The 15,152-nt window shown below is 36.0% G+C and overlaps 1 protein-coding gene across 1 annotated transcript in view; it reads right to left on the bottom strand.

Annotated features, from left to right (window-relative positions):
• Positions 1–3,682: 3,682 nt before the first annotated feature.
• LOC148587361 (uncharacterized) overlaps positions 3,683–15,152 on the bottom strand; it is a 29,396-nt gene continuing 17,926 nt past the window's right edge. The window contains exons 5-7 of the mRNA XM_088512560.1: positions 11,959–12,021; positions 11,399–11,826; positions 3,683–4,291 (exon numbers count right to left, since the gene is read on the bottom strand). Of these exons, the coding sequence (XP_088368686.1) occupies positions 3,683–4,291; positions 11,399–11,826; positions 11,959–12,021 (1,100 nt within the window). The remainder of the gene's footprint in view (positions 4,292–11,398; positions 11,827–11,958; positions 12,022–15,152) is intronic.

The raw sequence follows: 15,152 nt of genomic DNA on the forward strand, positions 1-15,152 counted from the left end.
ATCGAGTGCACTACCAGAGAAGACAAGCAGCGAGTGCAACCATGTGCAATTGTGCGGACACCAGAAGAGTCTCGATCGCTAATGTAAGATCGAGCGCACACGGGTTGCGATCGATCGCACCCGTGCGCTGGTGACACATCAGAGGCGGCCAGACTCCCTTTCTTTTCATATTAGGGTTTTCCAAGTCCCACTTGTAATAGGACTAAAACCCTACGAATTTTCTAGGTTTACTAGTATGTCAAGGACTTCTAAAAGCCTATAAATAGACATCTTAGCTTCTAGGAATAGGGGTGGAGAAAGAGGCACAAGCTCTATAAAGGAACTAAAGACTCGATCAAGAGGAATTTGAGTTTTTCTTCTTTTCCACCTTTTATCTTTGTTATGTAGTTTATATTTTAATTAGGGTTAGATTGAAGCCCTAATCATGTCTATTTATGATTTCAATATTGGTGCATTTTCTACAATTATATTTTTGTATATTTAACTTGATTAATTCCTGTTATCTTGTATTCCTCATATGTGTTTATCTGGCCAACATATGCATGTGGTATGGACTAGTTAATTAAATCAATTTGGATCATCGAGTCCTAAGTTTAATAAGAGTAACAAAAGAAATCCACACCGGATTCTTGTGTTAATCAATATGGAGAACCGAGAGTAGACACCCATGCCCTAGGCCTCATGTGTTTGTTGATTTCCACAGATTTATGCTTTCTTAAAGAACTTAGTAGATATCCATGCTAAATCCTTTAAGAAAGAAAAGAATTAGAGCAGACACCTATGCCTAATTCGTTGCTTAGGGAAATCAATAGCTTAAGGAGTAGACACCCATACCCTTAGGTTGGCAAACATTAAATATACCGGTATAATTGACGCATTGGCATATTGTTATCTTAATTAGTCTGATTAGTGGTGGATATCAAAACCCTAATCCTTTTTAGTTTTAGTTTATCTTTTATTTTATTTCTTTATATTAAATTCAATCGTGACAATTGAATTTTATATGTTTAATTAAATAGGAAATTACTTCTAAACATAATTTACCAATCCTCGTGGGAATGATCTCATATTTGCCAGTTATACTATCATTTGATCTTGTGCACTTGCGAGTAAAACGTACCAAGTATTTGCCTATTAATTTAGGTCGGTATTTGGCACAACACTTAATATAATGACAAAAGATATCTTTGCGGATTCTTAGGATAATCAACATGGGAAACCGGGAGTAGACACCCATGCCCTAGGCCTCATGTGTGTGTCGATTTCCAGAGATTTATGCTTTCTTAAATATCAACTTAGTAGACACCTATGCTAAATCCTTTAAGAAAGAATAGAATTAGAGTAAACACCCATGCCTATTTCGTTGCTTAGGGAGGTCAATAGCGTAAGGAGTAGACAACAATGCACTTAGGTTGGCAAACATTAAATATACCGGTATGATTGGCGAATTGACATATTGTTATCTTAATTAGTCTGATTAGTGGTGGATATCAAAACTCTAACGCTTTTATTTATCTATATTTCTTTTCAATATATCAATATCAATTTCGTGACAAATTTGATATTTTAATTTAGAAAATAAATTCTAAACAAAATTAACAATTTTCATGGGAATGATCTCGTATCTGATATATGGGAAAAGACCAACTTGGTACCTCTGTCACATTCTGTTAGGCCAAACTAATGGACTGCCATGTGTCACCCCCAAAAAATGCCACATGTCCTTAAAAAAATTGGTTTAATAACTGGCTGAGCCACCCCTATGGAAGGTTCGGGGTGGCTGAAACCACCCCCAAATGCCAAAATGGGGTGGCCTGGCCATCCGATAATTTTTTAAATTCTTTTAGGGTTTATCTTTTATGATTTTTTTTAATTTTTTTTTAATTTTTTAGGACAAGTGGTGCCAAATTGGCATTTTTTTTAGCACGTGGCGCCAAATATTTTTAGGACATGTGGCATTTTTCGGGGGTGACACATGGCGGTCCATTAGTTTGGGCTAGCAGAATGTGACAGAAGTACTAAGTTGGTCTTTTTCCTATAAGTCATGTACTATTTGTTATACGATTTGTAATCGAGGTGAGAAAAAAAAAGAAGGAGAACTTTAGTACTAAAAAGGTAATTAACCAAAGTTTTTTGTTTTTTTTTTTTGTTTTTGTTTTTGTTTTTTTTTTTTTTTTTTTAAGTTCTTATTTTTTTTTTTTTTTTTATTTTTTTATGTTTATACTTTACCTCCCTGAAGTAATTTATGTTTATATTTTATCCCCTGAGGACATTTTTAAACTTTTTGGTTGAAAAGTGTCAAGTGCCACACACGTGACTTAGTTTCCGTCCAAAGTGACGGCCAAAATAAATGAATGTGCTTTTTTGTTAACGTCTGAAACTTTGTGGTAGTCAAGTGTCACTTTTTAAACATTGGACATCAAAATGAAAATGGGGTGGATACTTTATGGGGGTAAAATATATTTTCTCCTAAAAAATATTGATTAGAGTACAATCACAATTATTTAGTGAAATTAACTGTTATTAAAATATTATTGTGTGACGAATGTCAGTGTAGACATGATCACATACATATTTAAGCTAATAATTATTTTTCCATTTATGTCTATGACCAAGCTCATGTAATTTCACCGAAGTTAAGTTTTCTTGTTTATTGGGCTGGTTGTTTGATTTATTTAAAATATGGGCTAAAGTGATATTGTATAGAGAATTGAGCCTGAGATAAAACCCAAAAGCCAAGGGCCCAGGGGGCAAGGTAGACGTAGAAGGCCAATGAAAATTTCTTAAAAAAGACTTGAGATAAAAACCAAGCCCATGACCCTACGTGGATGCATGGACTAGGGAAAGAATTCCCTGGCTTCCCTAGTCCATGGGTTGGTAGCATTAGGAGGTGGAGGCTAGGGTTTTTCAACTTTAGCCTACAACCCCTCCTAGTGGAGCTAGGTTTTGCTCATTCTAATCCTAATTGAATTAGAACTACCACTTATCACACATTGGTTATTTATCAACCTAGCATAATGAGCCTATAAATAGAGAAAAATCTAGTCTCTCAAATCACTCATCAAGAATATATAATTAGGTTTTACTATGTATATCTTATTAATAATCACGTGAGTATAAAATTTTTATGTGGAGAAGATCATGAGAGTAATTTGATTTATTTTCTTTTAATTGCCCCATTTCTTCCATCTAGAGATTGAGGGAGTGAAGTCCACCTGTAATTTATCGACAACAAATATATAATTCTTTCTTCTTTGGAGATCGACTATCTAGAATCATTCACCTATAGCAATTTCATTCATACAATTCCATTAACACCTCTCAACAACCAAATTACAACAATTCCATACAAAAATTAGAGAGACGTGTTACAGACAATTTGTTTTTCTTTTTTTTGTTTTTTTTTTTTAAAAAAAAAAAATATATATCGAGTACAACATAGAATTGATCAATGATGTATTTGATGAAATGATAATTGCTCTAAAACCGGGAGGAATCACAAACTATGCAGCATAAATCAAATGAAAATTTATTAGTCATCTGTCCAGGAGAAAGAAAGAAAGAAAAAAAAAAAAAAGAAAAAAAAAGAGAGAAAAGAACAGTTAATCATCAATTCCGACTAGAACGCCAATTATTTACTAAACACTAATACATCAAATAGCCGGCCGGGTGGATAGCTTAATTATACCCATCGCTTCATTTTCCTGTCGAAGATGCCTGATCCGAAAGTTGAATTAGACATGTCAACTAGAAGGGAGAATTGCATCAATATGAATACGGCAACTGGAACAATGGCAAAACAAATGACAGCAATGACAAGCCATGGCTGTCTATGTAGCATAATTAAAAGAGTAGCAGAAAAGGCTATCATCATGGTTGCGATAGAGATAAAAAGGGCGGAAAGGCCTATTAACATCTTTCTAGGCAAGGATTTAAGGAAATCATCTTCTGAATAACGTGATGTGAGGATTCCCAGAAACATCAAGACTGAAGTTGAAGAGGAAAAGAGGGACGCTGCATCGGATATTATAAAGACCATAAACGATTTTTTATCCAAGAATATTGGGTAGCCTGTAATTTGGTTGTTGCCACCTGGAATGGTAAAAGCCGCTGTAAACATAATGGTAACAATGAGAGCAGCTACAACTGTACAAGAAGTTGCTGTACCCTTCATCCATTGTTCTCCTTCTTTCATCATGTCCTTATGATTCCTTGTAAACAATTCACGGGGACTCAAACCATCTTTGTTCAAAGCTTTCCTAACTTTAGGATGGACAATGCTCTCCACCTCCTGCATTTAAACAAAATATTAGAAAGAAAGGCGTAGTTTTGTCAGCAGAGAGTACATTTGCTTGTCCCTTAGATGTAAAATAATAATAAACCTAGCTTTGAATTATGAAACTTCCACTAATTTTTGTCCCACCCCATTTAGCAGGCAACTAAATAATGCCTAGTAACTAAGATATTATTATTAAAAGAATTATCCAATATGAATATAGTATCACTACTAATATAATATACTACTGAAACTATTAAAAAATCCAAAGCCGGATTCCGGCCACCAAATCATCAAGAAATCGCGGACAGATCTGGAATTCCTCCAAAATTTGATTCTTCAAAGAAAATGACAGTCAGTTTTCGATTGATACGGTGACAGGGAATAGGTAACAGGTCTGGTATTTTTGGGGTAGTCTCATTTGATATGATACACTAACTTGTCCATTTTCTATTGAAAGGCACAAAATGCATGATTAATTTATACAAGGTCCTTAAAAAAGTTATTCTTATTTCTTTTTCCCATCTACTTTAGTAAATAACATTTTCCTATTCTTGACTAAAACCCATGGTTAATAAGGTAATTTGGTCCTTTTTCACTTTTTTTATAATATAAATATAACAAAAAATCCCACATTTCCAAAATATAAAATGCGATTAATCATATTAAATCACATTTGTATTAATATCATCACCTCCAACTAAATATAAGAAGAGGAAAAGGCTTGAATTTCTCAATGCTCATACCACCTCAACCATTTACTACATAATATAATTTTCCTCCAAATTAGATTGGAATAATTTCTTTTAATGCAGTCTATAAAAATGACGTGTCCTTGAGCATGTAAAAATCACATAAGTTTTTAATAGTAGGAACAAAGTTGAAATAATTTCTATTAAAAAATATGTACTTTTCACATGCTATTGAAAAAAAAAAAAAAAAAAAAAAAAAAAAACACGTCATTTTTATAGACTGAGTTGAAAGAAGGCCTTCCAACCCAGCACATGGTATCAAAATTCATAGACAGGATTTACCACAAACAATCTCAGGTTACTATTTTTTTCAACTTTATCTCATTTGATTTATTTAACTTTTTGTTTATTTGTTTGTTCTGTTCTTAGACTAGGTTTATTTTAAGGTAAAATATTTTCTCCAAAATGTTTTATGCACTCTCTGGGGTTTGGTGGACATGAGAAAATTTATGTTGCATTTGTTTAGAAGTAAAATAATTTTTTTTTAAAAAAAAAAATTAGGTGATTTTTTTTTTTTTTTTGAGAAAAATCATTATTTTATTATTTTTTATTTTTGGTTGAGGCCTTCAAAAAATATTGGAAATATTTTCAATTGTTACGTTAGTATGAAAAGTATTTTCCCGCAGCAGCTAAAAAATGACAATTTATTCAAAAGAGTTTATTAATTAAAAAAAAAAAAAAAAAAAAACAATTTCATAACGTTCCATTAACTACAAGTGTTTTAAATACAACTATGCAAGTGTTACCCTTTTTAGGAAACATTTATGTTTGAAAAACAGCCCAAAAACTCAACTTCAGGCTGAACTTTTGATGGGAGACCACCGAACGTTCGAGCTCAACCATTATTGTGAACATTTGATGACGAACCTTAGAATCATTGAGTATTGACCAAACGTTCAACATGCAAACCTAGAACCATTATATAATAGTATATCGAACGTTCAAGTATAGTACAAAATGTTCGATGCTAGTCTGAAAAGTAATTTTAACTTATTATCCACTTTTTTAGACCAAGCCACTCCACTCCTCCAATAAATACCACCTTTTTCTCTCCTCAAACTCCACCCTTGCACCAGAAACCCTAACCCTAAAGTGAAAAGACTTTAGAGAGAGAAGGCGAATATTTTGAAGTAGTTTGTCATCTTCAAGTAGTTTGTTCCTTATTTTATTTTCTTTCCCCTTTTCCACAGAAATAATGAATCGTGTGGTGCCAGCTTGTCTAGCATCATCACAACAATCAAGGACGACAACAGTACGATAGCCTTAGAGGCTACCAGACTTCCACTATAGTGTGAATCTCACTTTGTCTAATTTCAACATACAGTACAACGTTTTGGTTAAAAAAAAAAACACAAGTTTTCTTTAGTTACATTTGGTGCCATTGGATATTTTTACAGAATGTGTGCTGTAGTTTTGGATCCGTTGGGAAGGGGGCAATTGATGGGGTGGTTGACCACGACTTGGACAAACACTAAAAATAATGATAGGGTTTTCTATTATATTTTTATTGTGTTTTCTTTACATTTCAAAGAATATAATTGTCCAGTATAACTACTAGAATAGGCTTTCATGGTGTAGCCTATTTAAAGGTATATTTTGGCTTTGATGTTTCGGAAAATTATATCAGTTTAATAAAAATTCAGCAAATTAAGCATTTGGCTTTTTACGAACGAGTTTTTCTTGTTCGTTCTATATCTCTAAGTATTTCTCTATTACGTGGTGAGCTTTGTAGTGGTTCTATATCTTACAATGATTTTCGTTGAGTGGTGATATGTTTTTTGAACTCTATATCCATTAACTGGATTTCTTTTTAGTGAGTTATGATCTTAACATTATTTTTATAGTGTTCTTGCAAGATTTTGGGTGTGTTCTTCAATGTATTTTTCATCAATTTTTCTGCCCTAAAAGATGTAGAAGCCAAGAGTGGGTAAGTATCAGCATTTAAACTTTTCCGCCTTTTAATTAAAAAAAAAAAAAAAAAAAAAAAAAAAAACAAATTCAGTATTTAAACCACCGATTGGCAAAACAAAGCTGCCTACACCCTCCAATCCACCCAATATAACTTATTTTAAAAATAAAAGTTTTTGATAACAACTCTCTATTCTAGAATTGATGCAGATCAGATCCCGTTCGAACACCTTCCTGGTACTGTGCTCGATCCTGCGATCGAGCGCACACGCTCGATACCCCCTAGTACTGCGCTCGATGCTTGCGATCGAGTGCCCATCTACGCTCGATCACATCTGTGATTGCGCTGAGTGCACACGGGAGTCTTATGTTAATTTTCACGTTTTTATTTGCTTAAATCGACTTTATTTCGTTATTTTATTAGGATTAGGGTTTTGAGAGTCTATATTTTGTGTTTCATTAGGTTTAAGAGTCTTGGGATTATAAATACATGCTTGTAGCCTTGTTTATTATTGATTTTGATTAATGAGAATTACTCAGAGTTGAATTTATTCTTCTTTTTTCCTTCAAAACCTAGAGAGTATCTAGCTTTTGTCAAGAAGATTGCTTAGATCATTGATAGAATCAAGATTTAGAAGTATTTATCCGCTACTTATTGTTGTGATTCATTGCAGCCCACTAAGTTACGCTGCATCAATTGGTATCAGAGCTCAATTACTTTCCATGAATGAGGATGAGTGACCATTGTGCAGATATGAACGAGGTGCATGTGTGCACGGAGGCAACACGTAAGGAGCAATCGGCAATTCGTTTATGGCACATGGGTGGTGGGCCGAACGGTTGTCGTCGCCAACCAAGACCGCAGTTCACGGAGGCGGAAGGCAAATTTATTGATGAACGTTGGTAACACATGGGGGATCGATTCAGGGCTATGAGGGATCAAATTGGAGACCTCACTACCCAAATATCCAACTTGTGTGGTCACATTGGGAATGGATCTTGAAACCCGTTCGCGAAGCGCCGAACGCAGGGACGTCAGCACCTTGCGCAAGCTCATGCCATTCGGCGGGTGAGTAGGTTCAAACTCAATATTCAGGAATTCCAAGGGGATCTACAACCTGAAATTTTTTTGATTGGGTGTTGGCTATTGAAGAGGTTCTTGAATTCAACGGGGTGCCCGATGAACGACAAGTCTCTTTGGTAGTACACACATTCTGAGGAAGAGTTTTGCATGGTGGCAACTTCTAAAGCAAAGTAGGGTGCAGCAAGGCAAATTGAAGATCAATAATTGGGAGAAACTACCAATGTCCCTGCTGCAATATGATGAGAGGCTATTACCACTAGGACATCGGCAAGCCTACTCGACTTCTCACTGCTGGTTGAAAAAAAGGGTAGGGCTTGGACGCCCCCTATTTTTTTTTAAAAAAAAAATTAGAAAGAACGAGGCCTTACTTATTCTGTTCAGGGGGGATGAAAGACAAATAAAGGGGTCAGGGGGCTTTTTGATCGGAGAAAGGGAGGGGGTGTGGTTGGTGTGTCACTGGGTCGGTGGGGGAACCCGTAGGAAGGGGGGACGACCCGCCAAGTTGAAATATATGCGAGTCACTTTCTTCCCCCATAAGTATACCATGGGCCGACAGTCACAAAATTGGAGACAAGGGTCTATGGTTGTGACAAAGAAAATAGAAAAGTCCTACAAAAAAGAGGTGTTTAGGGAAACATGGATTCAGGCGGAGAGTCCACGGCGGGCCAATTTGACCCTTACTCGCCAACCTCAACTCCATCAACCCAATTTATATGTGGAGGGGTAAGGTGAACCTATTGATGAGGACTTCCAAGAATCTGAGATCCTTAATTAAGAGTTTGAGCATGAAGATGTTGAAGATCCCTCACAAGGGCTTGTAGATTGGGATTCTCCACCAACCTATGATGATGATGTCATTGAGGAAAATCCAGTTTAAGGACCTTTGGCAACCGACCTAGAGGAAGAGTACGAAGAATTTGGGTTTTTTTCCCATGTTTGGCGACCTCTACCTCGAAGAAGATGACCAATTGGAAGAGGAAGAGCCCACGGATGACATCGCCGATTATGAAGAGGTTGATGAAGACTTTTTCAGGTGAAGTGCCTAATTTTAATAGTGAAGATGGTGATTATTGATAAGTGCCAAATACTCTATATTTAGATCCCTTTATTTACATTCGTTAATCCCTTAGCTGTGTCGTTATTTAATGTTTTGTGTTTTTAGTATTTTGTAGGTCGTTGAAGAAAAAACACAGCTTTAAAGGGAAAAATACAAAGTTTGCAAGAAAATATACTTTGAGAAGACCTAGATGATGTGGTTAAGTTTAACCAAATCCAAGAAAAGAATAAATCGGATTAAAGATCAGATTGAATAAAATTTCGGAATTCTACATACGTCTCAGTACTTTTATCATAACTTTCTGCTCCAGTATCTGATTGAAGTGATTCAAGTTTCATTAAAAAGCTAACTCAAAATACTACAGTTCATTGTGAAATATAATTTTCCTAATTCGGATGTTTACTATACCAAAATCGCCTCACAATAAAAGAACATAAATCTGGACGAATCATATTCTGATTTCAGATTTCTATTTTGACTGAGAGACGGACTTCCGAATTATCTAGGTTTAATAGGGCTTCTAGGACTTCCCTAAGCCTATAAATAGACCTATTTGTATTCAAGAAAATATACAATTCCAGAGAGCAACATTCTACAGTTTTTCTCTTTTTAGTTTAGGTTTTCTCTAGATTTAGGTTTTATTTTTATGTGGAGCTAAATTTTCAACTAAGGTTGGGGATGAAGCCTCACCGATGAAGAACATCAATACTTTCAAGTAAGTTTTTACTTATCTGATTTTATGGGGTTTAATATTTCAATTGCTTTACTTCTTTTCAATGTGTAGAGTGATTCTCGGATATCTTTTGTGATTCAAGGATACACTTGATGATTTAAGATAATTTCACATAATTAATTGCTTGATTTTATTTTCCTAAATAATTGGATATCCTTTGTGATTTGTTCTATGGATACATTTGGTGTTTCAATTAAGATTGAATATCTTTTGTGATATACGGATACATCTGATGATTTAATTGATATTAGATTCCTCTTGTGTTTTGTGCAATGAATGGATACATGGGATAACTTTGATTAATTGTTTGAAACACAGTAAAACATATCTAAGATTTTAATTGTGAGAACTTGAGATTAATACTGATAAACATGGAAGTATGTTGTTATGATTCGGTGAGTGTGAATTCTCAAACATTAGTATTTTATCTCTTAGTTTATTTTAATTAGTTTATATTTGTCTTTTAATTTTTAAAACCAAAATCAAAACCCTTTTGAAACTAGATTAGGATTTAATTAGTTTAGATATAAATTGCTCTTTCAAAAATACAATTCTCTGTGGGATCGACCTCGCACTTGCAATCCATTAACTACAATCGATTCGTGTACTTGTGAGTTAAATAAATTTGCACAACAATTATGTTGATTTCCTTGGTATGGAAGATATTCTAAATTCTCCTAACAATGATTATGGTGAGTTTTATGTGGATGAGGAAAATTATATGTTCACAAGGGAAACAATGGCTGACCCATTCTTGAGTATTTTCATGGCACGTGGAAGGGAAAAGGAACGAGGGAAGAACGGCAAATCTGAAGTGTTGCCAAGTGGTGTGTGGGGCTTTCTTGACAACCATCAAGGTATTCCGATGATAAGAAGCGTCACGCTTATTTTGGAGTGTTGCCTTGTCTTGATCTTGAGGAGGGGCGAGTGGAATGAGTTGACTGGACATCCGAAGGATCGTGGAAAGAATCAGCCGAATTCGAGGACGAATTCTCTCCAATGTGGGGAGAATGATGCAGATCAAATCCCGTTCGAACACCCTTTGATACTGCGCTCGATCCTACGATCGTGCGCACACGCTGGATACCCCCTGGTACTGCTCTCGATCGCACCTGTGACTGCGCTTGAGCGCACACTGGAGTCTTATGTTAATTTTCACGTTTTTATTTACTTAAACCGACTTTATTTTGTTATTTTATTAGTGTTAGGGTTTTGTGAGTATATATTTCATGTTTTATTAGGTTTAGGAGTCTTGGGGCTATAAATACATGCTTATAGCCTCTAGAAAAGCAATTTGTTGTTTATTATTGATTTTGATTAATGAGAATTACTCAGAGTTGAGTTTATTCTTCTTTTTCCTTCAAAACCTAGAGAGTATCTAGCTTTTGTTAAGAAAATTTCTTAGATCATTGATATAATCAAGGTTTATAAGTATTTATCCGTTGCTTACTGTTGTGATTCGCTGTAGCCCACTAAGTTATGCTGCATCAAGAATCTCAGGAATTTCTCACGTATACTGGTTATTTATCAAAAAAGGGGAACTATACTAGAGAAATATAAAATGAGAGATATAGAGTGAGAGTATCACCTTAAACCACTGTAGTTCTCTTTGCATTTGCAAAGCTGCACCTGTGATGCGGTTAAGCAGAGGGGAAGCTTCTGACATCCCTGCCATATGTAAAATGACATTACCGTGGATATCGCTATCAGATGTCATAACGTTCTTCAATTCAAGCCCATAGATAAGGCTAAAGAGTTTGGCTTGGCGATGTAAGACAGCAAGAAAAAATATGTTTCTTGATTGTCCATCAAATCTCCGCAGAAGATCTGAATTTTCTTTCACAATATGAAAAAGAAAATCAAAATTCCCATTCTTGATAGCACAGAAGATGGCTCCATCAACGCAACCTTTTTGCCTCTCTTGCATATTTGAACTTGATATCACTTCGCACATGCGACGCAAAAGCGCATGGCATTGGGCGTGGATCAACTTGATTTTATATAAATGCTCAATTCCTTTGTCAGAAGTTCAAACGAAGCTATGTAACTAGATGAAACTATAAATAATAATAATAATAATAATAATAATAATAATAAAACAAAATGAATAATAGGAGGTTTCAAAAACTAAATTAAGGAATAGTATACCGAAGAAGTCGAGTAGTTTTGAAACCCAATGGCGCAATCGAGAAAGCACTGCAACAGGAAAAACTAAATTTTCTCACATATACACATTAAAAAGCTATAAACAATACATAATTAACAATATATTTGTTATACTAATTTGTTACCTATCTAAAAATATATTTGTTATACTAATTTGTAGTTTGTTCATATTCCCATGACTAGAATCATTTTTTCAATAAGTGATAAGGAATTTCTGTTTAGAATTAACTACATTTATAATCCTCCAAGGGATAGAAAGTGATTGAGTTCTCTGACGAGGGTCCATCTAATGATGAGGCTGCTTGTAACGCTTTGAGGAAAATTAACGGGTAATTAATCCCACAAACTCATTCCCATTTGAACCAAATGGAAACACAAGGGGACATTTAACTCTCATAGTAAAAGAGAGTGTATGCAGCGGAAGACTTCACGTGAAAACAAACAAGATAGCCAATAGATAATCACCAAACTTAGACTAAAGCATCAAATGATGACATAATAAATATACATCTAATGTTTCGGTATAAGACCAGTCATCAAAGTGCCAACGTTAAATATTACAAACTAAGGCTGAAAGCACTAAAACATCGAAATACAAAAGATAACCAAGATAAAATCTAAGTCATAATAAAGCTTAACCAACAAACATCAAGGCCTAACTTTTAGGTGGTAAACTACGTGATAATCTCGATCATGTCATGGCACATATCATCACTGCCATCCCACATGTTCTTCAACCACACAAGATCTAACTCCTCAAAGATGATTCTGCAAAAATATTTGATATTATTCTACTTTATTATGTTTCCTTACATATTCTAGGGTTTAGTCTAGGGTTTCTTGCCCACTATTTATTCTCTCTATAAATAGAGAACTATGTAAACATATCATTATATAGAAGATAATGTACTACTCAATACAATGTCGTCTTTATATACTTCTGCTCTCTCCCTTCTCTCTCTCCTTTTGCTCAATAATATATTTAACATGCTATTAGAGCCACTTTCTTGTGGCCTCAAAAAATGTCATTGACATTTCCTGGCGCTCCCTCAGACGACCTCTGTTCTGGCCGTCCGAATGCCGCCTCAAGCCTCTAAAGCTGCTATAAATCTCTTCCACGCCTTCACTGCAGCCTCATCTGGAAAAGTAATCCCAGAATCAAGCTTGCAAGGTATAGATCTGCCGAAATATGGAAGATCAGCCGCCAACGGCACCCCACGCGCCGCCACGCGCCCACCGACAGTATCTCCACGCGCCGCCACCGTGACTCCTTTCGGCCAAACAACCACCAAAAGTTGTTTCACAACCCCAGATGGTGGATTTGTGCAATTTCAGCCTATTTCGGTGTTGCACGCGCTCCCACGCGCCTCCTAGAGAAGCTGTCGGCTATTCCTAGTACCGAAGGATCAGTACACGCACCGGCAAGCTCCGACAGCATGTCCCCACGCGCTCACACGCCAGTTCTTGTTTCGGCGTGTCTCTGACACGTGCCACATGCCAGCACGTGCCGATAGCTCCTGCAACACGCCTCACGCGTGTCAACCTGGTCCAAAACCGTCGACCCGGTCCAGCGGGTTAGACCTGGGGCACTTATTTTTTTTAGGTCACGCCATCTTCAACTGGTCCACGGGTTCGGCCAACTTGGCCCACTTAACCGACCCATCTTTGAGCTCAACCCGCCGCCACGGATCTGCCAATCCAATCCATCAACTTGATCAAGCAAGTCTTATTCCAATTCGGTTTCACAACCCGGACCGGCCCAATATTTGTTCTAACCAATCCATATGGCTCAGGCCCATTAGGCCCCGCCCGTCAACCCGACACTACGGGTTAGATCCGGTTCCTTCTCTTGGTTCAGCCGATTAGGCCAACTGAATCAATTCACCCGGATCCAGTCCAACCCGGTTTACTAGAAACCGGTCAACCCAGTTGTAATATGGGCCTACCAATTCAGCCCATCAAGTTCAATCCAATAATTCTCTAGCCCAAGTGCATGGCTCAAATCATTCACAACCTAGCTACCACCAACAGCCACTGTTGGCAGCCACTCCGGCGACTTTTTCGGCGACAAAAAAAATCATGATTTCCCTTTCTTTTTCCCAAACTCAAGCTTACACCTTGAGTTTGAGGGGAGATGTTAGAATATTTGATATTATTCTACTTTATTATGTTTCCTTACATATTCTAGGGGGATTAGTCAAGAGTTTCTTGCCCACTACTTCTTCTTTCTCTATAAATAGAGCTATGTAAACATATCATAATATAGAAGAGAATATACTACTCAATACAATATAGTCCTTGTATGCTTCTGCTCTATCTTCTCTTTCTCTCCTTCTGCTCTCCAATATATTTAACAATATATTTAACACTAATTATGTCCTCCAGACGGATAAAACACCTCGTAGGATCCGTCCTTCTTAAACAACTCAATTATAAAATAATGCATGTTTTACAGGTGGAAAGCAACAAGCGCAAGTCTACAACTTAGTGAGTAATAATATACTTGAATGAAACATTATTTATGCAGTGAACTCAGTTGTTAACAAACGTCTATAAATCACAAGCAGGAATAAAATAAGCTTCTCAGTTTAAATATCAAATAACATGAGCATACAATATAAATATAGTATATGATAATCAAGAGAAACAAGTTATAGTTCAACTCCATATAGTTTATTCAGACCCTTAACCCCATCCCACTTAGGTTGGTGTTGTCCCGTGGGCCTTGTAATACAATACAGATGCCCTGGATATTACTGCATACCGTCATATACTAGTAACCCCACCGAGTACGACCTTAGGTAGCTCACGCTACTAGAAAAGGTGTATTGATGACTCATCCTTCCATTGTATGCCCGTCACAAATAACCATTAAATTCAAGGCCAAACAAAAAAAGTAAATTTCTTTCACCATAGGGCTAGTATTTTTAATAGTAAGCCCATGACCATTACGATGGATTTGACTTGTTTTTCTTTTGGCAAGTAATAGTCATGTTTTATTAAAAGCGTAAGGTACCTCTACGTACACTGGAAGTATGAAAGCAGAAACATGGATTTGACTTGTTAATACATGTTTGATATTTTGAGTGAATTAGAATTGATTGTTTCAGCTTATAATAACATGTATTTAGGATGGTTTGCACATTATTGCATGATATTGCTTGGCTTGTCATTTG

The sequence above is a fragment of the Corylus avellana genome, chromosome 2, assembly GCF_965113065.1.
Source record: "Corylus avellana chromosome 2, dhCorAvel1.hap1.2, whole genome shotgun sequence".
Classification (NCBI taxonomy): domain Eukaryota; kingdom Viridiplantae; phylum Streptophyta; class Magnoliopsida; order Fagales; family Betulaceae; genus Corylus; species Corylus avellana.